Here is a 25,260-nt window from a genome sequence, read left to right on the forward strand (position 1 = left end):
TCTCTAATTTCTCACTTCCCCAGAAAGTCTATTGATTGCGATGTGCAAAGAGCTTCCCTGATGGGCGGGCGGGGAGGCCAAACATCAATGCCAAGTTTATTAGTCCAAAAACAAAGTATCCAGTATTCTTGCCAGAGATCTGGACTCTCATTGCTGATGCCCCATTTACCACCTTCTTGGGATCAAGAACCCAGATAACTGTCCAAAGCCACTGCATTAGCCCTATGGCTGAGAGGAAGGGAAGTGCTTCGGTGCAGTGCTGGGGCAGGCTGGGCTAGGAACAGCTAATCAGTGATATTCCACTCAGTTTGACAGGACTGGCAGAAGGAAAAGGAAGATTACAAAATAACAACAAAAGCTGCCAGCCAAACTTTAGTTTGAAAGCCTGTTATGTCTAGACTACAACGAGTGAGGAAGGAACAGCTCAGAACCACAGCTGCTAATGGTTATGGATTTGGCAATCATAATGTCTTTGTTAAAAAAAAGTTAACTGCCTTACCACTGAGGTTACAAACCACAGCCTTGATGCATTGTTGCAGTCAACATTCTCCCTGCTGTTTTTGAGAGCTTACATCTGCTGCTGGTGGATCATGCGCTGGCAAGCGGCACAGGCTCCTTTCATGGGGCTGCACAAGGAACTTTGCTAGGCTGCCTTCATTCCCCCTTCTTCCCACAACCATGCCCCTCAGGTGTCGCTTTTTCCTCTGCCTGCTTGTGCAGTATTCCACTATTCCGGAGCACAATCAGATCCACAAGCAGGAGGGAGGATAGGCATGGGGTACTGCTGGATTCTCTCCAGGACGCCCTTTTCAAGTCAAGCACCACAACTTTCCTGAGGTGCTCTCTGCATCAGAGTTCCCAGCCCAGATCTGCATCACAGGCTGTAGCTTGGTTGTGCAAGGTGCAGGGGGAAGTAATTATGATTTAATAGGAATCGGGCTTCAAAAGGTAGATGAACATTTAAACTAGTTGAACGGCATTTGATTTTAAAATGCTGAACAGACCCACACTGCTCTGTTCTCAGAAGGCTTGGAGGATTCAAGAGCACCAGACAACCTGGACTGTGAGCTGTCCTCTGCTTTCCCAACGCCCAGGCTCACCACTGCCAAGTGACTGAGTGCCACTGAAGCCTTCAGCAATTCTATTCCCTACCTGGAAAAATACCTGCCCGTGGTGAGCCAAGCAAGCTACATTTGGTTGGGTTCGACACATTTATTGGATGACTGATGACGAACAGGAGAAACTGGGTGGAACTGGAAAAACATTCACCAGTATAAAGGACGAAAGGCACATTTCACACATTTTCTTGTTCCATGCCATCCTCTCTTATGGCCAAACAAAAGGCGGGAGCAGGAAGAAAACAGAGGACTGGAATGGTGGGGAAAGAGTGCTTCCTTCAGCCTTAGCAACTCATGGTAGCATTGTGGGAGTGCTTCTGTCAGCAGAATAAAGTCCTTTTATAAATGATTACTGAGGAATTAATTATTCAAATACCAAGAACCGCGTTAGCAAAGGGTTAAGGAAAAAAGTGATACAGCAGAGTCCAGCTAATGCCATAAACAATCCCACAAAGACCCTTGGCTAGAAATTAACAATTAATGTATCCACCCAACTCCGTGCTCTGGTAAACTTCATCACTCACTATCACTCTACCTACCCAGCCTTGGCTTTGCCCCCTAGCATTGCTCTGTAATGAAAGCAAATTGTTGGATGCATGCTCTTTGTTTTAGATATTGTTGATTAAATTATATCAGAGTTCCACCAATTCTCACAGTGGGATGTATATTGGTGGAATCCAGATATTTTTATAAATGGATTTGGAAAGATTGACCTGTTTGGGGGTATAAAATGTATTAATTACATGGTGATGAAGGCTTATGTAAGTATGTGCAGTCCTTGCACATTTGTATTTGAACTATATTAACTGTGCTGAGTAACAGCTAAAATATTCTTCTCTCTCTCACACACACACAATAATTTTTCACTTGTGGGTAATTCCCTAGCCTTTTAAATCTATGTCACTGAGCAGAGTTTACTTTTTGGATCCAGCCTTTAGCAGGACCTTGTAGCAAGCCAGCAGTGTTTGCCCGAAACAATCCAACTTCTCACCTGCTGCTCCAGCTGTGGAATGCTAAGAGGGCTCTAATCATAGAAGTGTAGGACTGGAGGGACCTTGAGAGGTTATCTATGTGACAGTGTACCCCATAAAGCTTTATGGGGGGGTGGTGGTGCTTATAAATGTATGTATGACATACCTGGAATACGTTTTGTGCTGCCTGTGCCATGTAATATATCTCCGTAAAGGTTATGGTCTACTATATCTATTCATCCTATTTGTACATGTATATCATTTTCTACTTGAGGTTAAGAATATGGGCTGTATGCTGGCTTGGTTTCTAAGTAAGCTTTGTGAGGCATTTAGTCAGCTTCTTTAGGAAGGAATTCGCCAGGTTAAGTACCTGATCAGGAAACACTTGGGGACAATGCATCTTGGAATGCTCCAATCCACATAATAAGTCTTCCTGGAGACATGCAAGATACCATGTGAACAATGGCTTCGGCCTGTAAAGGCTGAGTCATGCAGGGACACGTGACTTGCCCAGGTGACTCCAGAACTCCATCTTGGAGCTGGACTTTGCATAGGAGGGGGGTCTCCACCCACAAGAGAGAGTCTATTTAAACCTGTGGGAGACCCCTCCATTTTGTCTTCAGCTGGCTAAAGAAGGAGCCTCTCCACCCCCCCAGGATACTTGAAGGAAACTGAAACAGAGGACAGTAACTACAGGGGTTGTGAGTGATTGCTGGACCCAGGCTAAAAGGAGATCAGCCTGTAAAAGGGAGCATTCTGGAACTGGTGAGGAACTTATCTGTATCTAGTTTGATTAGACATAGATTTGCGCATTTTATTTTGTTTTGCTTGGTGACTTACTTTGTTCTGTCTGTTACTACTTGGAACCACTTAAATCCTATTTTCTGTATTTAATAAAATCACTTTTTATTTAGTAACTTACTCAGAGTATGTATTAATACCTGGGGGAGCAAACAACTGTGCATATCTCTCTATCAGTGTTATAGAGGGTGAACAATTTTTGAGTTTGCCCTGCATAAGCTTTATGCAGAGTAAAACGGATTTATTTAGGTTTAGACCCCATTGGGAGTTGGGCATCTGAGTGCTAAAGACAAGCACACTTCTGGGAGCTGTTTTCAGGTAAACTTGCAGCTTTGGGGCAAGTGATTCAGACCCTGGGTCCAGACGGGAGTGTCTGGCTCAGCAAGACAGGGTGCTGGAGTCCTGAGCTGGCAGGGAAAACAGGAGCAGACGTAGTCTTGGCACATCAGGTGGCAGCTCCCAAGGGGGTTTCTGTGATCCAACCCGTCACAATCTACTCCAGTCCCCTGAACTCAAGGCAGGACTATGTTGTAAGTAGACCATTCCTGACAGGTGTTTATCTAACCTGTTCTTAAAAACCTCTGATGATGGAGATTCCACAACCTCCCTAGGCAATTTGTTCCAGTGCTTAACCACCCTGACAGTTAGGAAGTTTTTCCTAATGTGCAACCTAAACCTCCTTCATGGCAGCTTCATGTCCTATCCTCAGAGGTTAAGGAGAACAATTTTTCTCCCTCCTCCTTGTAACAACCTTTTATGTACTTGAAAACTTTATCATGTCCTCCTTTGGTCTTCTCTTCTCCAAACTAAACAAATCCAATTTTTTCAATCTTCCCTCATAGGTCATGTTTTCTAGACCTTTAATCATTTTTGTTGCTCTTCTCTGGACTTTCTCCAATTTGTCCACACCTTTCCTGAAATGTGGCGCCCAAAACTGGACACAATACTCCAGTGGAGGCCGTATCAGCGCGGAGTAGAGCGAAATAATTACTTCTTGTGTCTTGCTTACAACACTCCTGTTAATATATCCCAGAATGATGTCCGCTTCCCCCCCCCCACAGTGTTACATTGTTCACCCATATTTAGCTTGCGACCCACTATAACTCCCAGATCCCTTTCCATAGTACTCATTCCTAGGGATTCATTTCCCATTTTGTATGTGTGCAACTGATTGTTCCTTCCTAAGTGGAGTACTCATTTGTCCTTATTGAATTTCATCCTATTTACTTCACATCATTTTTCCAGATCATTTTGAATTTTAATCCTATCCTCCAAAGCACTTGCAAACCCTCCCAGCTTGGTATCATCCGCAAACTTTAAAAGTTTAATGATTTACTAGAGCTGATGGTTCATTACCCCACCCTGGAATAAGGGAGCTTGGACTTGTTCTCTAGAAATTGAAGATCTAGGGTGAGGGCTGAGCAGTCTGGAGGGAGGAACTCTAGAAGCACCGAAGTCTAGGAAGGTTTGAATTGAATTTTGTTACCTTATCTTTACTGTCAGTATTAGTAAAATCAAATACCAAGAAGGAGGTGAGTTTTGACTCTCCGTAGAGTGTGGACTGTGTTTGAGAGCAATGTTAAGTCCCAAACCACTGACTAGCTTGCTAAAATAGTAGCAAAGGCTAAATCTACAATCACCATTAATTAAGTCATATGCTTCGGCTTTAGCCTCAGTTCTTCCCCAGGGTCTCTGAAACCAGAGTAGAGGGCATGCTAGCCTCTATCAAATGCTGTAAAACCAACATTCAGTTCCTTTTGGCATGCTAATGTGTTCCTAAATTAATCATCAACTGGCAATTTCTCCTGCATCTTAACAGATTTGAGCAGTAAATTTTTTATATCTGATGTCTTATGCTGGGAAGCTAGAGTATCAGAACAAGCTCTTCTGAAAACTAGAGAGCTTTGGATAAGGAAAAATTCTAAAGGCCCGGGAGGACTAAAATCCAAATTAACCGTATCCCTAATTTGCTCTGTTTTGTCACAGATAAGCAAGACCCTGGAGGAGGACTCTCTTGCCTGGAAAAGTATACTGAGAAATCTCAAACAGGAGGGTTGGTATACACATGCTCTTTGCACCATCTGTAGGTCTCTGCAAGCCAGAATTAGACCTAATACAACCTGATCTGGAATTAGATTACATGTGATCAATGCAGGTTCAGACACTGCTAATTTTGTGGGCCCCTGAGTTAGAAGGACATGGATGCTAGCTACCATTGTTAACTGTGGCATAGATACACTACTTTCTGCACCAGGCTAGTCAAGTTCTAAACAAATCTCAAATCCTCGTGGAGACCTTTTCAATGGTAGACATGGAATACTTAGCAGACTCTCATCAGGAATTAGAAGGTGTTAACTGCCACAGTGAGAAACAATGTTATTACTCAATCTTCAAAACACAGATCACCCGAGATCTGAGATGGAATTCCTACCCCCACAGAAAGTACACGCACCCCAACAGACAGGTGTTCTCATGTGTGTGTTGCCACTGCCTCTCACACATAACCTTCTTGTTTGAACCCTGTGCCAAGAAACTTTTACAGTCAGAAACTGAAACATGAGAGGGTCTTTGCAGATCCCCCAGGATAATTCCTCTGAAATGTTGCCAACTCTCACAATTTTATCATGAGGCTCACAATATTTGGTGTTCTCAAAGTCCCAGCCCTTGGGGTCAGATAACTGAATAAGAATCTCAGTTTTCTTTAAAAAAAAAAAAAAAAAAAAAATGGGGGTGGGTGGGTGGGAGGGGAGAATGACATTCATGGTTACAGAGAAAAGTTTGAAACATGACTGGAGCGTACCCTAAAGGCTCAAAACCCAGAGGACAAATAAAAATTCCAAATTTACTGGTGGTTTTTTGTTTTAAATCTGATGATTTCAGAACACTTGGAATTGGCAATACTGCATCAGTGTGACTTTTCTTTTGGACTTTTAGAATAAAATACTTAGGACTTGCACTCATTTTACATTCACATGTTCCGGAGATGGTTTGTACAGTACATTATTTACATCTTTATATATCTATATAGTTTCACTATTTTATGTTGTATAATTCAGTTACTGTGTTCCTGAGATGTGTTTTTCTCTCTTTGATTTCTTGTTCAGGGGCTGAGTACTAGCGTGTATTGGGACTGGTCTACATTACCGATTAAATCAACCTAACTTACGTCGCTCAAGGGTGTGAAAAAGACACCCCCATGAGCGACACAAGTTACAGTGACCTAAGCACTGTCCACACCGGCGCTATGTCAGTGGATATAGCCGATATAGTTTCCACCTCTTGCAGAGCTGGAGTAATTATGCCGACAAGAGAACGCTCTACCATCAGCATAGCATGTCTTCACCAGATGTGCTACAGCGGCATAGCTGCATCGATGCAGCTGTGCAGATGTAGCGCTCTAGTGTAGACTTGCCCTTAGTCTCTCATCTGTAAACATTCCTAAGAATGTTATCTTCTGGATCCTAAGTAGAGCAAGACTTATTTATTGTATTCCTGCATGGGATATGAATTGTTTCTTGTATTCCTGGCACCCTAGTATTTTTGGAGCACCAGGTTCAAACTCAGTGGAGTGGGAAAAGTGAAGCCTACTGAAAAGGCACACTTGCCCTTCAGGCACAAAAATTTAGCAAAGCCCCCTTACACAGATTTAAAGTGGCAGGTGATTTTTCACTCACATGTGAAATGTAAATTCCTAATTTCTTTCCAGCATTATTATCTGGTATTTAATACCAAGGTTTGATCTACCTGTAGTTACAGCTATACCTACCCACTTTCAAAACCATTTAGAAATACCTAAATAGCTGATATGAAAATACCTAAATAGCTGATATGAAAATGCTTTTTGGTAATTAAAATAAAAGCTGGTTTAGATCTCAGATCATCAACAGAATATGAATAGATCTCAGTGCATTAATTGTAAATCATCTGGTTCTTTATTTCCCTGCCAAGGCCTGCCTGTAGCATTCTGTGTTTCCCCAGTTACAACTGATGAGCTCACTAACACCTAATACAGGAAAAGGAAGGCAGCTCTCTGCTCTGCTTGAGGTGTTGGTGAGGTCAGCCTGGAGCAGGGAAAAGCAGCCTCTTAACTCTTGGCAGGTCACCATTAGCACAGCTAAGCGCAACAAAGGGACCATTTGGAGTTGAATTTCCATTTTTTGAGGCTCCCATTAATGAAAGCAAGTGAACCCAGAACACACTCCAAGAAGATGGGAGATCTGTCAGCACAGCCCAGACATTCAGAGTTAAGCCTGCCACATCTTGGGCTGTCTGAGCAGCAGAGCAGACCGGTAACCAGGCTGAGTGACGGGAGCAGTTATAGCTTCACTCTACTGTTGCCAGTGCAATTCAAACCATGTCAGGTGGATGTTGTATCTGATGATAAGCTTTGTACCCTATCCAAGGTTCACAAGGAATGACATCAGCCTCACACCACTTCTGCCAGGGAAGCAGTATTCCATCTTACAGATAGAGAAACAGGCACAGAGAGGTTAAGTGACTTGCCCATGTTCACACAGCAAATCAGTAGCATAGCTGGGCTTAGCGCCCATGTCACCTGATTGCAGGTCTGTGGTGATTTTAGCCTTAAGACAATCCTTCTTCCCCACCCCATCCAACCCCTAAGCTCCTGGGCACGCCATTAACACAGGACCCAATACTGCAACTCTTCCTCATACAGTTAGTCCTTAATCATGCAAATTGCTGCACTGAAATCAATACGACCAGTCATGCAAAAACTACACCTTAGTAAGGGCTGAAGGATTGGGCCCACAGCAGTGAGCTGAACATACTGTATATATACTGTGAACTTGTAAGTACTCAAATTAACAACTAATAAAGAATACACCAATTAGACTGTGAGGTCTCTGAGGTAGGGACCATCTCTACCCATCTGTTTGCTCAGCACAACAGGGCCTCATTCTGACTTAGCCTTCTGAGCAAATCTGTAATGTAAATATGAAAGGATGAGGCGGAGTGAAAAACAGCAGCAGGGTGTCCTGGAAATTAAGAGCTGGGTTTTACTAAACTTCATTAATAACCTGACAGGAAGCAAACAGCGAGGAAAGAGAATCACCTTTACCTACAGAAAAGATTAGACAAGTAAAATCAAACTTGTCGATCTTGAAAAAAAGTGGCCTCCATCACCAGGCAATGTGCATATTGGGCAATTATTTAATTTTCAAACCATCATCCACTGATGTGGTTACATGGGATCTGTGTAATTACTCCATTTCCTGGAAATGTGAAAGAAGTATCAAATGGGAGCTGCGGGGATGGGGGGCAGATAATCAAAGGAGAATGTTGGCGAAGAAGTCTAGCATGTCTTGCTCTCATGGAGGGATCTCTGCTGCCAGGTTTGCACTGTTTATCTTACTGTATTGTAGGTTTTTAAAATATTTTCTCCTATGATACAGATACAAGTGTGCAGAAAACTAGATGCTCCACCCCGCTTACCCTGAAGCCAATAGGGATTTGTCTGCACTAGGAAAGGGACCCATTGCAACAGCCAGCTTCTGTATCAGGTGCTGCTAAAACTGTTGAAAATAGATGAGAGTAGACAGAACCACATCACATGCAGCAGTGCTGAATGTGGGTTGGTCCTGTCTACATACTAGGGATGTAAAATGTTAACCTGCCTTAACCGTTAACCCCCGGGCCGGCCCGCCAATCCCAGTGACCCCACATTAGCCAGCCCGCCAACCCCAGTGGCCCAGCGCACCAGCCAGAGCGGTCCCAGCCCCAGCCACTGGCCCTTTAATCACTGAACCGTTTAAATGAAATATTTTGTAAGCAATTAAACGGTTAACTTTTTAAACAATATTTACATCCCTTCTACATACACTCAGAATTAAACTGTTTTCACTGATTCAGCTACACTCATTATTGACAAGAGGCAACAACTAAATGTAGACATCCTCATCAGTGATTTCAGTGGGAGCCACACTCAGGTCTTCATATTAAATTCAAGCCAATACATATGGGGAAAAATACCAAACCCACAAATAGTGACTCGTGGATAGCATTAATTCTGAAAGAAATAGCAAATTAGAGACTATATACATTTACAATGCAGTATGGTAACAGCAAAAAGCCAGTGTGACTTTGGGCTGGACATGTCAAGGCAACATAGCACTGAAAGGAGAGGAAAGGAAATTATACAGCTCTGGCAAGACTGCTCCTGGAATAACGTGTTCAATTCTGGTGCCTCAACAAAACAGAAAGATGACAGCAAACTGGAAGGAATTGTGAGACAGCAACAGAGCTGACGAAGTGTCTGGAGGGCTTGATCTATGAGGAGAGATTAAAGGCTAATTACATACAGCTTGTGTTAACAAAAACTAGGGAAGCGCCATGACAACTGTCTACATGTACCTACAGGGAATAACCACCAAGAAAGAAGAGGAATTTTCCAGGGCGTTTCCATGGGGTGGAATTAGGAGTGATGGGATTCAATTAAAAAAAGAAAAAATATAGGCTGGAGATCATATCTCCTATCAGTGCACCTGATTAGCCTGGGGAAAGTTTCCCGACAGCAGCTGGGAAAGGAAAAAGGCCCTCATTTGAACTGCACAGGGCATTGGCTAACATAGTGTATGGAACAATCATGCTCTGGCCCCAGGGGATGGAGGTGATGATCTAATTCATCTACTCCCTTCTTCACTTCCTAGGATTCTGTCACTCTAGGCAGGCTGCATGGTCATGACATTTAAGTGGCCTTTCTGATACCTCAGTCCCAAGGCGCCCTCTGCTGTTCAAGTTCTAACACTCCTCTCCCAATTCTAAAAGCCAAACAGATGACAGGGAAAAGAAAAATCCCATCCAGTTCAGCATGGCGCCTTTATCTCTAGTCCCCCAACCACCACTCTTCCTGCTTCTGCTTGGCATAAACTCACAGGGCTTGGGGGGGGGGGGGGAGAGAAAGAGGGAGGAGCAGAGCTCTCCCTCATGTGAAATGATGTCACACTGATCAGCTGCTTCTCCACAGCCCAAAGGAAACTCACTGCTACGGTACATTCTGCTTTAACCAGAGCATTCTTCTCCCGGAAAGCTACTTTATCAGCTTCTTTCTCAAAGAATCCACTTAACCTATGGCTAGGGACTGGCAGTGACTGCTGCTTAACTGGGATAGCATTCACATACATTCTGCTTAATAGGGACCAGTCAAGGAAATAAATGGTGTTTAATCAGATGTCACACTGGTGTGAAGTTTAAGCTCCTAACTCTTAATACAGCTGGTGCCAAACGAAGCTGAAATGCAGTGAGGATAGTTTTAATCCAGGACAGCAGTGCTTCTCCTACAGCGGTCTGCAGAGTGCCATAAGTGTGCAGGTGAGCCACGTCTGTCACAACAGCCTTGTTGGCACCAGGAAAGCCAAGAACACCTTTCAGCATTGGTTCTCCTGAACCAGTGTTGACTGGATTAAACAGAGACAATAAAAATAATGTAGATTTGACAAAACTACTTCCAAAGCCATACCAGAGACTGGCTTCCACCAGCATTTCATCATGCTCCCAGCAGCATCAAACACGGTTTTGTCTAGTCTGTACCAGCACTCGGACCACTTTCCACACTGGTCCAGGGGAAACTCTTGCTGAAATGTGTTCTCTTCCCAATGCACACAAGAGCAGCGGTTCTCCTCATCTTAACTGAAATCCTTTCTTCAGTATTTTCCTTACTTTCCCATGGATCAATGTACAGATACGAGTCAGGGTAGTCTGAAGATCAGTATGCAGACAGTTAAAAAGTCAGCTCAGATAGGCTGGTTTTCCTTACTCACCTGCTCCTTGAATTGTTCTTGTGATAGACAATCAGTCAAGTCCACGCAACCCAGGAGGCATCCAGAAGGATAATCTCTGGGAAATTCCACATCTGTGTCAAGAGAAAGAAAAGGATTGAACACACACACACACACACACACACACACTCTGTGATCGTCCCATTTCTCAGTAAGCTCTTAACTGAAAACACACGCTCATCAGCACATCTCTTCCGCTCAAACTTCTTGAGGCACAAGAAAATTTGAATCATAGAATATCAGGGTTGAAAGGGACCTCAGGAGGTCATTGAGTCCAACCGCTGCTCAAAGCAGGACCAATCCCCAACTAAATCAGTGTTTATTTAGTGTTTATTTTCTGTAATTCCTTTCATATTTTGGGACATATGGTGCATTGCTTAGGAAACATGGTCTTGGAGAACTGGCTTAAGCCAGACAGATGATGGTAAAGACAAAGACCGTGCATGGCTCTGCCAACACATCTCCATCCTGCCCTGCTACAACTCTGCTGTAATGTACTGGGGCTCCCAAAACACTCAGTCCATGCACCTCAATCCTGATATCCACCACTCCCATTATTCCAATCCTGAGCCAGCCCTTTAGCAGAAACTGCCAATGAGCACAATACAGCATTTTAGATCATGCGGTGCTTTGGAGATGGAGGCAACTGTCAACTGCCAGCTGAGCCAAAGTGACCTTAATAAAAATAGACTCTAGCTCTTGTAAAGCACCTTCCATTTGTAGATCTCAAAGCACTTTACAAAGGAGGTCAGTATCATTAGCCCCATTTTACAGATGGGAAAACTGAGGCACAAAGCAGGTAAGTAGCTTACCCAAGGTTACCCAGCAGGCCAGAGCCAAGAATAGAACCCAGGTCTCCTGAATCCCAGTCCAGTGCTCCAGCCACTGGGCCATGCTGCTTTAAAAGCAAACGCACAAAAAGCCAAGATGGCCTGAGATTTGGGGCTCTCACTCCTGGCGAGGGATGTTAGCATCATGCTTTTGTGCATCTCTCCCCTGTTGTGTCTTTTCAGGCAGTAGTATGGCCGATGCACAGTGAATGCACAGTTCCTTGCTCTGATGAGGCAGCTGGGCTGACTAATATCCAGAGGTGCTGCACCAAGAGGCGACATCTCCCTGGCTATGCAGCCTGGACCAGGTTGATGCCTCAGGCTCACCTAGCCTCACAAGAGCAAGAGATCTGCATGCTAACCTGCAGCGTTTTATTCCTGGCCTCCAGGAGGCCAGAACATATGACAGCATTTGAACTTCTGCGCACCAGCTCCTTCGTCCATTCACAAGCAATGACCTATTGCCTGAACCAAGAACTAAGAGGCATTGCTGCCAGGAGGTATTGTCAAAGTAAGATGCAATTCACTAATGCTCACAGCTTCTGACTAGCCAAGAGGGCAGGGTTGATCTGCTTCGTGACACCCTTCTGGCTGAAAAAATGCAGAAAGGAAGAGGGGAACTGAAAGGAGAAAGGAATGTTAATGAGAGAAGCAGCGATAACTGCCCAAGAGCGCCTGCTTCCTGCCTCTGCTCATTACACGGCTCAAGATACCAAAATCAGAGACTCAATAGTGAGGTTCACCTTCATGGAGCAGCATTCTGTATGTGGCCTCTAGCTCAGAGATTTCTTGAGGGGATGGTCTTTTAGCAGTAGCTGCTATCCACAGCCGCCCTCTGTGGGATGTGTACCAGGTCCTGCCCTTCACCCTAGAGTGAACAGAAGAGAATGCAGAACTGACATACCAGCTGAGATCCCACATGGTCCAGTCGTCAATGGAACATTTCACCCTGTGACTCCTGTTACCAAGCTTTGCCCTGGAAAAGGGCGTTTTCCTCTTCAGTGAGGAGGGCTGTTAGTGAGAAGACTTCTGGAGTCAGTGAATCTCATCAAGCGACTTATTTAGGTGGTTTAGTCACTCTACTCTGACTTTGCAGTACCCAGAAATCAAGTCTCTGTATTCCTAGGAGCTAGGCAGTGGTCAGTATGCAATCTAATGGGCAACGTGGCCCACACACTTAGACAAAGCAGTCAGCGACTTCCCTTTTCTTTAGGTGCAGCTCCCAGAGACTATGGGGACAGCATGAAAGGCTCCAACTTTATCAGAGTGGCTGGCTTGCAGCATTCCCAGGCTGCTTAGATCCAGGAGCACAGTAAGGTGGGATCTGAAGTCTCTATAGCCTGAGGAACTGATAAGTCTGCTTTTCAGAATTAAAAGTCATCTCCTCAGAAACTTCAGAAAAAAAAAATCTACGGACATTCAGGGATTTCCCAAGACACCCCAATTACACTGGAACAGGGAAACAGCAGCTGATTTGTCTGGAAACTGCCTTGTAAAGTGGAAGCTTGTCTAGTAACACCTCCTCCCTCAGGAACCCAGTTCCTAGGCATGGAGCACCATGATGCTGCAGGTTATCTACCAAGGAATTTGTACAAAAATAGCAAAATATTGGAGTATTTTCAGGCCTTCGTTAATTATCATCATAAAGAAGCTGGCTCTTTCCAGCCTGCTCAGCTCTGAACCCAACAGCATGCTTGGATGAAGAAGTGCAGCTCCCTGTTCGTACATTTCCTGCACAAACATTTCCCCCAGGGAAGTGGGCTGTGTGTGCGATTAGAGAGCTAGATGGAAAGTGCCAGTGGGACTGTACTGGGCAATAGCTTAGGGCCACCGAGTCCTCAGCATGTATCAGAACATCAGTATGGTATGAGTTTTGGGAACTGTTCTCATTGCAGGCACTATGTTGGGGGGGGGGGGGGGGCAATTACAAAGCTGTTGGCATAACTGCATATTGTTCAGAACATATCACAGTTCCATGCCTTTTCTTTTACCTTTTGATTCCTTTTACCAGCAAGGAAGCCCAAGGTTGGTGCATGCTGAGACACCAGCCATCATCCGAGATCTCCTGTAATTCTCGATCCTGAATCCGTAACCTGTTCCTTTCGGAGGCAGACTCATGCCCAGTTTCTGCAGAATGGGCAGTTTTTCTGTGCAGGAGCAATCCAGTCTGGTCTACCCACTTCAGCATGTTCAAAACAAACACATAACAGAAGGTTTAACTCTTAGTCCAAATCACTTTAAGTTTTTCCTTTACTTAAGAACAACAGTGCAGAAGGCACCATGGCCTAGCCCCCCTGCTGGATTAGATCTGTCCATTCTTTGGCCCACTGGATCAGAACCCTGCTCTTATCATTCTCTGGATACTGCTGTGTAAGCCAGACTTGAACCCAAAGGGGAGGGAGTGGGGAGAGAATCTAACCTGGGATGGTGCAAGAGACACTCAGGGCAAAATGTGGGCCAGGTGGCCACCTTTGTCATGCCCCCCATAGAGACCACAAGCCAAGCATACAAAGGAGTGGTCCTCCCCCTCACTGTGGATTGTCATATGGGATATTGGCATTCAGAGCCAGCCTTCTGGTGCAGCCACAGACCCCTTCTGGGTGCACAAGCAGTACTCATGGCCACTTATCACATGCCTTTTCCTCTTGAGAGGGCAGGAGAAAAACCAACCAACTATAGCCCAAGAGCTCCCACAACTCTCAAAAAATACCTGGATGTAGAAAAAAGGTTAAGTGGAGGCAGGAGAGGCACAAAGCCTGGTATGAAGACAGGGATGGGTTTAACTTGTATTATCTGGCATGGCCTGTCACAGACTAAGAACAAGTGTATATTAATGCTTGGAAGTATCTGAGCACAAATGGTGCACAGGAACCAAGGACAGACTAGAAGGGACACTTGCAAGTGGAGACAGTGACCGAGGGGGCACAACTGAAATCTGCCTGGTGGATTCTTATAAATGAAATGTTAAAAGGGAAACTCCTTTAGACTGAATGTCCGGAAACCTTCCCAAGAGCAAGATGCATCAGGCTGAGGAAGGGGCAGGAAACCCACAATACGCCACTGGCAAAAATCCTGCCCAGGCCGGGAGTTTGGGATGACTAAACCACCTAGCTGGCCATGTCCATCTCTAGCTCAGATGATCCTAATCCCACAGAGGAGGCTGGGGGACAGGGAAGAGATGCCGTAACTTCCCATGCACTGATAATACTTGGGCCCATGTCTCTTGGCAGTCACTGCTCGGGAAGGAATCAGAAATTGGCACTGACCAAGGGGGCAGGCTGAAGAAGGTGGGGATTCACCAGAAGCCCAGAGCTCTCTTCAAACTTCCCCTCGGGGCTCCTCGATGGCTTGCTTAATGTGCCACAGTTAATGGCATCGATCGTTTCATCCAACCTGCAAGGAGAGACAAACCATGTTAATACCTCCCGGCATCCCCGACCCAGAAGCCCTTCCTGCCATCTCTCCCAGCCAGGCTGCTCTACTGCTGCCTCCCTCACTCTGATACTCAGGCTCCCGCAGACACTCAAGGCATGTCTGCTGTAGATATACAGCTGCTCTGCCCTGCGTTCTCCCAGGGAGCTACCGGCCTGGAACGCTGACCAACGTGCCAGCTTAGGACAGTTCTGCCTATAAGTCAGACAAAGTGCAATTCAGCAGGAACAGTCAGTACTGAGAGCATGGCCCTGCACAGCACAGGGTAGCCCTGTAAAATTGGCATCCAGATCACCCCTGGTCAGTAATGATCCCAGGACACTGGTCACAGAGCAAGACTCTATCTAAAGTGGTTATCTGGCACCCCATAGTATCTGAGCCTCACAGTCTTCAACAGCCCTGTGAGATGGGGATGATGGCACATCCCAATTTTACAGGTGGGACACTGAGGCACGGACACTCTAAGTGACTTGCCCAAGGTCACATAAGAAGTCTGTGGCGGAGCAAAGACTTAAACAATCCCAGGCTTGTGTCCAAGCCACTAGACGTGCCTTCTGAGAGCCACAGTGGCCTGGCCAAACCCTAATGTGGGCAACTCCATTTGGGATGTGGTATTCTTCAGTCTACCTCCTAAAAGCTGGAGGGCAGTACTGTACACATAGACTGGCTGCCATGTTCCACCCCAGAGGATGCTGAATTTCATTTGTGGGGGAAGTGATCCTGTTACAGGGAGTCTGGAAGATGCCCAGGGATGCAAAGCTCTACAGAACATCAAGTTATTATATCATTGCTTCCTTTTTGCCTCTTCTTTATCACTAGGCATATTTGCACACAAACAGATTTTTGCTCCTTAGGAGCATCATCTATCTGCTCCTGAAGCACAAACCCCTAAACTCTCTGTTTGTGCTGTCATGACTACGGGAGATGTCTGCAATACCACAGACAGAGGGATGAGATTGCAAACGGGGAAATAAGCAGCAGGAGCAAACCGGTTGCTAAGAGCTCAGGATCCTGTTTGTCCCAAACAATGAGATACAGGGAGAAGCACAGAACATTCTAACCGAGTGGCAGGGCTGCCTCTCAAGAGAATGGGCTCCGCAGTTTGTCGTCTGTTGCTGTTGACGGTAGCTCAGCTGCCTCGCTAACAATCAAAGATAGTGTTTCTCCTCTCTCTGCTCTCTGGAGCGTACTCTGCTCCCTGCCAGCTCGGTGCCTGGTGCCACCTACTCACTTGCTGTGATATTCAGCCATGCTGTCCTGCTCCTCCAGGATCTGCCTGCCAGCAAAGTCGATGGTGATTTTTCTGGCAAGTCGAGAAGCATGGCGCAGCTCTCGCAGCTCCTCCTCTCTCTTCTGCAGCGCCTCGCGCTCTTGTTTGGACAGCCACTGGTTGGAGTCTGTAGCAAAGTAATCCGACTCGTCATCGATGACTTGGGTACGGCGCACACTGGTGAGCCAGAGAGAGAAAGCGGAGTGGTACCAGGTACGACAGCAAACGGCCCCAGACATACTTGGGAACATCGCTTCAGTCACACAGCCACCCCTCTCTGTGCTCCCACGACTCCCTTGTGGTCTCTGGAGAACATGGCTTGTCAGTAATACTAAGCCAGAGGCATGAAATTTTGCCCTTCTGGGGGTCATGCTGGCAACCTGTCAGGAACTCAAGGAAATAAAATGGAAAGAGATCACAACTACTCCCATCTTAAATACGGAGGAGAACCTGGGAGACTCACACAACAGCAAGTTCTGGACGCAGCTCTCATGGATTGAGACAGGGCATCACATGCTAGAACCTGTATCCTCTGCAGGCTCTATAACGAACAGGTCAGGCACGGGGCTGCATTCAGCCCATGGTGTGCACACTATTGTAAAAAGAAGAACAGGAGTACTTGTGGCACCTTAGAGACTAACAAATTTATTAGAGCATAAGCTTTCGTGGACTACAGCCCACTTCTTCGGATGCATAGTGGGCTCTGTATCTTTTTGCGGATACAGACTAACACGGCTGCTACTCTGAAACCTGACACTATTGTAGTGGCATGGACGTAGTAGAGTGTGATTTGTTCCCTACAGAGGCTGCCTCAGTATCCTTTACAGATCCCCAAGATCTGCCCCCACTCATGCCCTTCCTAGGTTAAGGCCCCCTTTCCCTTGTAAGCCCCATTCTTCTGGTTGAGGGGGACTGAACAATCCTAGCAGGGGATGAGAGACCAGACAGGGAATTAAGCCCAAGGCTCCTGCAGAGCCCTGCCAACAGATCACCGGGCTGGCCCCTGGCCTCAACACAGTGCTTGGAAAATTAACTCGTTATGAAACTTCTTCCACCAGGCGATTGTGAACACGTCTTGAAGGGCAATGATAGTGAGGAGTTTATCTACTGCACAACACAGCTTGTCAACCCAAAACTACCTGCGAATTTCACACAGGCCACTGGGCTATGGGAGATTCTGGGGCTGGGCTCTCCCAATCTCTCCCACTGAAGCTGTTCCACTTTTTCAATAAAAGAAGCTGGGAGGTGGGGGGGGAGGCTGAAGCCAGCGTCTGTCCCCCCCCCCCCCCCCCCCCCCAAAAAAAAAAGCCAGAGCAGCGTGGGGATGAAGCCAGCCCCCCTCCCCCCCCGCCATCTCTTGCCCACGCCAAATAGAAGTCAAACTACGCCTATGCCCAAGGGTCCGTCTCCGCCCCCCCTTGGCCCAGAGCCCTGAATCCCCCCTCCCACCCGCATTGGGCCCTGGAGTTTTTATAGCATGTTGATGTGGGGCTCAGAAAGAAAAAGATTGAGAACCCCTGGTTTAGAGTCCCTAGCATGAAGTTCCCACAGCTGCTGCAAGGCGAGTGCTGTCAGAACAGACTCAAACATCAGCTGTAGCTGAAAGGGCATTTAAGGTGTGTGGTTATGGAGCAAGATGGCCATCTCAGCAGGGGAATTTTCACACCATTGTCTTGTGCAAAGGTCCCCCCCCTTTTCCTTTAAAGGTGAACTGGGGGGGGGGGGAAGAGAGAGAATGGGCTTGAATCTTTCCACACCTCCCCCAACCCAACAACAGCAGCAAAAGGTTGTTCTGCTAGTTTTTATATTAGAAAATTCAAGTCTTCTCTGCCCTGGAACACCCTGTGGTGACCGGGAGAACTAATGAAATGAGATCACAAGATAGTGAAAGCAGCAGCAATTGAGAGGGGAAAGGAATTTTACTCTGGCTGTTTAAAACTCTATTGAACTCCAATGGCTACAGATCATGAGGAAGAATGTGTGTCTGTTAAAGATTCAACAACACTGATCTACAGCTAACTTGTAAGAGCTAACAATACACATCCTCAGAGACCCCCAAGAAAGCAGCACAAGAGAAGACCAGACTTGAAATTCCTGATCATTGCAAGGTAGTAGAAAAAACTACTTAAAAACAACCACCACGCACCATTTCTGGCCTTCTTAACACAACAGCAGAAAAAAGAGGAAAATACCAATTATTTTTTTAATGTCTTTTGCTGGTCACCTTTAAAGGACATTCTCCACCTAGAGAGACAATCTGTTCAGAGGGGAAAAAACATCAGAGGGAAAGAGGAAGATGGACAAGCAGAAAAAGCAGCACTACAAAAAAGATTGTAGCTCAAAACAAGAACCATCAGTGCGCCAAAGAAAAATTCCTGTGAGAGCCAGGGAATCTGGGCACATTTCATGTGACTGAGCCAGCCAGCTGATGTACCGCTTCCCTACCAATCTCAAGTCCAACAGCCAAACAGGAACCATGTTTTCCAGCAGAAATACTGTTCTCAGTAGTATACAATACTGGCGTGACCCCTGCCGGCTGGTCAGTGGCCAATGTACAGATGCTATCAGTGCAATTCCTAGTGGACAAAACTACCACAATGGGTGCACTTGCTGGAAGTCTCACCTGAGAGGTTAGTACTGGATGAGTCACAGAGACTAGACTCCCCTTCCCCACTACAGGGCCTCCATCTGGGGCATGAGGCACCAGCTTGCGATACTACTGCCTGGACCATTCCCATCTTGTGATATTTTCTCCATAATTCTGATCCCACCTATAAATTCAGGTTTAGTAGATTTGCAGCCAAGGCAGTTTTGGAAGGGATGGAATGCTGATACTATTTAGATCAAAAGTGACTCTGGCCTGCAGGACGGTTTGTGCTATTTCAGCAAGCACCGTACCTCGTTTTGTCAAATTCCAGCAACTTGTCTTTGTGTTTCACGGCCAACTCCAGACCTGTCTTCAGCCGAGCTTCCTGACGAGGCAGCAGGTCCTTGCTGAGGATCTCCATCTGCCCAGAACTCTCAGTACCTGGGATACACAGACACAAATCATGATCCGGTTCTTGGGGATGGGCTATCAGTTTAAACACCAATGGGCACAGAGATACTCCCAAGAACATGTGACATTATAGGAAATGGAAGAAGTCACTTGTCCAAAAGTCTGGCACTTTTGAAATTGTCCTAACCCCCACCTCCCTGCTTCCCCCCCACTCCATGTCCTCCTCTCATTCTCCTTTCTCCAGCAACAAATTAAGTGCTCAGAAACCATGGTGGTGGGCATGGGATAAAAATCTAGACAGAAACCATTTACCCTCGCTGCTCCAGTCACCTTCCCCAGTAACTTAGTTGGTTAGTTTCTGTGGGAAGTAATTCTGCCTGTGTTCCCCCACTTACCCTTATTTACCTCCATTTTAGATTATGTCTCCTAATTCAAGCCCTTCTCTGGAAGCCCTGATTGTTCTCCTATCCTGTTCCTACTGAAAAGGGATTTCCAAAACCCTGACTGTTGGAATTCTTTGCCACAATATGCTGCTTGATATTTTATTTTCTGATCCTCCGATTTCTCTTTTCTCCTACTCCCCACACCTTTCAACATGCAACCCCCCATCCTCCTCTTCCGCCCCCATCTAGCTGGCACTGTTTGATTGCCTTCCCCCTACCCCCCAGTGTCTTACACTGACTGTCCTCTGTCCCCATGCTCAGCCACACACATGTCTGTCCCTCATTAACTATTTTGATTGGACTGCCCCACCTGAATCTTCCACTTCCCAGTGGGACTGAAATCCAAAAGGCCTGTCAGCGTGACATGCGTTTCCAAAGTGGGTGATGTGAGAGGTGTGTGACATCTATGGGTCAAGCCAGCCTTATGGGCTGAACAAACTCAACCTTAACAGGAAAAAAAGCAGGGAGGAGATGGCAGCAGCAGCCAGCCGGGGGAAGCAAGCACAGTTCCCGAGCCAGCCAGTGGGATTTTCCTCTCCGTTTCCTCTTCAGGAATATATCTCTTCTATTAGGGCCTACTCCAAAGCCTGGTAAGTCAATGGAAAGATTCCCATTGGCTTCAATAGGCTTTGCATCAGGCCCTTAGCAGATCCAGAAGCTTTGACTCATTTCTCCCCTATGGCTGGACACTGGGAGCAGGTTTCATATTGATGGATATTTTACTCCTGGGCGTGTGGCTCTCTGCAACAGTCAGACACAAATCTAAAGAACTGGCTGTCACGGACTCACAGATCGTGCCTCACTTCGTCACACTAGCTCAAGCACTTTAAATGCTTAGGGGTTTAGAGTCTTTCCTGCTCTCAGGATGCCAGTGAAAGCCTTGGTCCAGTGACAAGGACAGCCACACTCCAAGCAGGGTCTAGTGGCACTTGCGGGGAGAGGGGCAGAGCTGAGCCCTAAAGATCTCAAGTCAAGAGGCTAGTTCCATTGACACTTGTAAAGGAAACTAGGCTAGAGCTCCCCCAGATGAAATGGAGTTTGGCTCCTGTCCCGCTTCACCCACACCAACACCAGCAGCACTGTCTGAAATCAAATGCGCAGCAATAAAGACAGGGAGATACTGAAAACATCTTTTCAGCAAATTGGGACGCTGCCACTTAGCGCCAGCTCCTGCACCTCAGTCACTAGGAAGAGAAGCCTACATTGAGGCCATAGAAGACTAGATTCTAGGCTCTAATCAGAGGACCTGGAAATCCAGATATTTCAGCAAAATTAATGCAGACAGCCCCAGAATCCATAGGATTTCACCAGGGAGGTAAGTGTTGTTAGTTCTGCTTCTCCTCTTGGTCCTGTTCCTACATTTACCACCTGAGAAAAGTGTAAGACACAAAATTGTTCCAAAATATTAATATCAGCTGCTTCCACAGAAACCTCCCAAGTCCCACAGCTGTAATCCCAGTCCCCTGCAGCAGACACTCTACATGGGACTTTTATTCTAATTTTTAAGAACTGCTGCAACTGCCTCATTTCCACAAATAATTCCAGGCAGTCTAATGGCCAGCCTTGGTGCATTGTGGTCAGTGCATCATGCATTGCCACTCAAGAAACTCGGGCACTACACCCAGACCTGGTCTCCCCCAGCTAGTGCCTGGGAACTATGCAGAAGGGGAAGCACAAAATGCTGGGCAAGAAACAGGACTGATGAGCTCCGATGAGATTCTCATCCAACCCTTCAAGGCCAAAGAATGCTGCCACAGGGCTGCAGTGGTTTGGAAACATTTTGGAGAGCTTTGGTCATCTTCTCCAACGAGTTCAAATTCTGTAGAAAGCGTCCAGAGGGAGTCCCTGAATCTTTGGGAAATTTCCCCCCCACAGTTTTCTAGAGCCCCTCCCTATAACCAGAAGGAATAGCGCTATATTGCTAAGAGCCGAAAAAGATTTAGGCCCTGTATACTACATAACACTGATGAAAACATAGGCATGGGCTCTAGTCTAATGTAATAATAGTAGAGCAGAGCTGAAACTGTGTATAACTTACTGGATTAACTGCATTACACATGATTGCTACCAACCTGCCATGAGCTTCTTCAGCAGCTTCTGGCTCTTGTTTGAGTCACGCTGCAGAATGTCCTGCTCTTCCTTCGTGCACACCTAGAAGACAACAGGAAGATCAAGGCTAAGAGTGATACTTAGCACCGGACAGCCTCAAAGCCACTGACAAGAGTTAAGGGTGAGCTGCAAAGGATAATGAAGAGCAGGTCCACAGGATTGCACCAGGGTCCAAAGGCCGTGGACCTTTCTGCATCTTCGCTGTATACGGAAAGAAGACCTGGTTCTCTGCTCACTTTTTTTATCTTAGACATCTCAGCAACACCAAGACTGGTTTTCCCTGTTTTTTTGCTGGAGGATTTCAGGGATGTGTGGTTCTCTCACAACTTCATTAAAGAGGTGGGTAGCATTTAACAGAAGTATCCTCTCAGGTGGTCACTAGGCACTGGAGTTAAACAGACATTTAAAACAGTTTAAAGTAATCTGATTAAAACTTCTCTCTCCTCTCAGCTATACAGCTTTCACTCTCTCATGAAGTCAATTGTACTGGCTTTCCAGTCACTACACTGTCCGAGGGAGACAAAAAGTTCAAGGGTTTTTGTTGTTTTTTTAAACAAAATCCATCATAATGTTGTGGGGGGGGAAGGTCAGAAGCCGATTTTTCCCTCCTCAGGCTACCTTGAAAATGCCTTCATTTTGGTTGTTTTAAATAACATATTTAACTCCATTTTGTAGAGAACTCTCAGGAGAAAGGAACTCTATGTAAAAGATCTAACCCCTCCCCCGCATTTTTCCTTCAAATAAGCAGACAGAACGCTGTGAGACTCCCGAGAATTCTTTCCTGCAAAACAAAGGTAGGCCCAATTTGACATTTTTCATATTCCTAAGGTAAAAATAAATATAAAAATCCTTCTAAAAAAATGGCACGTATGTTCAGCCTGCCATAACCACCTTTCAGGTCTTTATCCCATCACAAAACAGCAAAAAAGGGTCCAATTTTTATTTTACTTTTCTTTATAGAGCTCTTTTAACTAATTAATTCTCACCCACCCTAAGGAACCAGAGAGTATTAGTCCATTTTATAAATGGGGAAATTGAGGGCCAAGAAAATGAAAACGCAACTTGTGTCCTCCTGTGGAAGAACACACGTGAGCTTGAATGGCAAAGAAAATCTGATCACATAAAATCCTATTTGGGAGGCATCTTCTGATCTGACCCTGTATTGCCTCCCAGCCCTTCCTGAATGTAAAGATCATTAAAAAAATTCTAAATATAGGAATGAAATGTTAATTTCTGCTCCAGCCTCTTTATACTGGGTTAAAGGGCCAAAGCAGCATAAATACCCTGGTTCCAGCTAGAGAAGACTTTCCCCAGTGCAGGCACTGTGGAGGACCCCTTTGCAAGCCCTGGCAGGCAGTGCTGTGGCCCATAGGGAAGCCCCAGGAGGCTGCCATAATTTAGGCAGGCCCCCAGAGCTATGTAAATTACGTCAGCAGCCTCTCCAGCCCCAAAATCAGAAGGGCTTAAAACTACGTTACTCCCCCCTGCGCCGCAAGCTGGGTGCAGCACAGACTCTCACCCTACAGCTTTAGTGAGGACCCAGGTTCTAAAGCAGTGGTTCTCAAACTTTTGTACTGGTGACCTCCTTTCACATAGCAAGCCTCTGAGTGCGACCACGCCCCCCTTATAAATTAAAAACACTTAAATATATTTAACACCATTATAAATGCTGGAGGCAAAGTGGGATTTGGGGTGGAGGCTGACAGCTCGCGACCCCCCATGTAATAACTTTGCGGCCCCCTGAGGGGTCCCAACCCCCAGTTTGAGAACCCCTGTTCTTAAGGGACTTTGATCTGAACAAACCAATTTGGAAGGGGAAAAACTTTGCTAATTTACAGGAAAGATAAGAAACTAGTGGGGCTAATCCAGCCACATGCCATCTCCAAGACCCAAGCACTATAGACTGCAGTTAAGTATGGCAGATAGAAAAAAGAAGGGGGTTACATACCAATGTACTACAAAATAAGCAGGGGCCGGAGCCCTCCTGTTCGCAGACAATACGACCACAGGTCAAACAGTTATTGATGAGTTTGTGCTTCTGGCCCAGGCACTCACAGGAGTGGCGTCCGGGGATCAGGACTGCCAGTTTGTCTTGACCCTCCTTGGTGTACAGGTTGACGAATTTGGCCTTTTTCTTGGAGGTACTGCTGCCACTGCCCATCTCTTGTGCCTAATTTAGAAAGAGAAAACAGTGAATTTAATCTGCATTCTCACTGCAACACAAACATCAGAGAGAAACAGGGGCCCTTTAAACAAAGAGTGGGGATAAACAGCCAGCCAACCACTTGGCCAGCTTGAGTGAAAGTGGGACCAGACTCCAAATTCAAACCAGGACAATATCACTGAACAGAAGCAAGCCTCAGAAAAGGTCAGCACCATTTACATGAAAGGAGGACTGAAGGACTGCTCAGCTTTGTGTCCTCTCTTTGCAAACTGGAATTGCCTGGATTCTATGCACCGGAGAGAAAGTTCTTGGATTCCGCAACCAGGAACCTAGATTAGGTTTTGTTAAATCAAACAAAAACTATAGAAAATCAGACCAGCAATCAAAAGCCCAGCCAACACATTGCTGCAAGACACAGTGCTAGTGCTGAACAAGGTGGGCAAATGTCATAGCATGGTAAATCCACATTCCTGACACATCTATAAAGTAACCTATGCACCTAAATGCAGATAGAAATCACAAATATCTGAGAGAGTAGAGACCTTTTAGCTCACATATATAGCACAATCTATAGATTACGTATTAATTATATTGATCAGGTATGAATTCCCAGTAATCACTCTGAGGTTTGACAGGTTCTTGTCCCAAGATCAGGCCAAGTATTATTACAATTACTGTTCAGTTAGGAATCCTGATGTGCACAGTAGCAACACTCACACTTTAGGAACCCTCCTGTATTTACAAATAGTTTATTAATAGATTTAGCGAAGTCACAAAGTCACTCTAACCCAGCAAGGTGGATAGATATGATACAGAATGTACATCTGGACATCAATATACTCACACTATCCCTTACAGAACAACCTGAAATGTTAGCCAACATCTTCCTCAACACCAATAGCCATCATTCTGGCACCTCCCAACGGCTACCTCTCTCTCTCCTCCTGTCCACAGGCCGGATACAACTTTTATATGTTACGCTGATACCACTATGTCTAATGCCTGTTCAGTAGGGGTTTCTCCCCTCTTTCTTATTTATATTTCCTCACACTACTAAAGTTGAGGTGTCCTTCTCCTGTAGGTTAGTATATTAATGATCTCAACTTATCATGTACATCAATTCATTGCCATGGCACTCTTGTGGTCAGGCCGCTGCGGATGTTCTATCCAAAAGCGGGCATTCGCTCATGTTCCTGTGGTTGGCTGGTGTCATTATGGACAAAATTCCCCTCTACACACTCTATTTCCAATTCCCCAGAACTTAGGGTGATCGTTAGACCACACTGGTCTACAATTTTTGAGAAGTCGTCTGCTTCAGAGATAAAATA

General features: G+C 45.8%; 1 protein-coding gene across 2 annotated transcripts in view; it reads right to left on the reverse strand.

Annotated features, from left to right (window-relative positions):
* TRIP4 (thyroid hormone receptor interactor 4) overlaps positions 1 to 25,260 on the reverse strand; it is a 48,477-nt gene that overhangs the window by 14,373 nt on the left and 8,844 nt on the right. For both annotated transcript variants that reach the window (XM_054042188.1, XM_054042187.1), the window contains exons 4-11: positions 23,717 to 23,938; positions 21,732 to 21,810; positions 19,117 to 19,246; positions 16,180 to 16,395; positions 14,783 to 14,909; positions 13,508 to 13,695; positions 12,260 to 12,384; positions 10,669 to 10,760 (exon numbers count right to left, since the gene is read on the reverse strand). In XM_054042188.1, the coding sequence (XP_053898163.1) occupies positions 10,669 to 10,760; positions 12,260 to 12,384; positions 13,508 to 13,695; positions 14,783 to 14,909; positions 16,180 to 16,395; positions 19,117 to 19,246; positions 21,732 to 21,810; positions 23,717 to 23,938 (1,179 nt within the window). The remainder of the gene's footprint in view (positions 1 to 10,668; positions 10,761 to 12,259; positions 12,385 to 13,507; positions 13,696 to 14,782; positions 14,910 to 16,179; positions 16,396 to 19,116; positions 19,247 to 21,731; positions 21,811 to 23,716; positions 23,939 to 25,260) is intronic.

Source organism: Malaclemys terrapin, chromosome 10, assembly GCF_027887155.1.
Source record: "Malaclemys terrapin pileata isolate rMalTer1 chromosome 10, rMalTer1.hap1, whole genome shotgun sequence".
Classification (NCBI taxonomy): domain Eukaryota; kingdom Metazoa; phylum Chordata; order Testudines; family Emydidae; genus Malaclemys; species Malaclemys terrapin.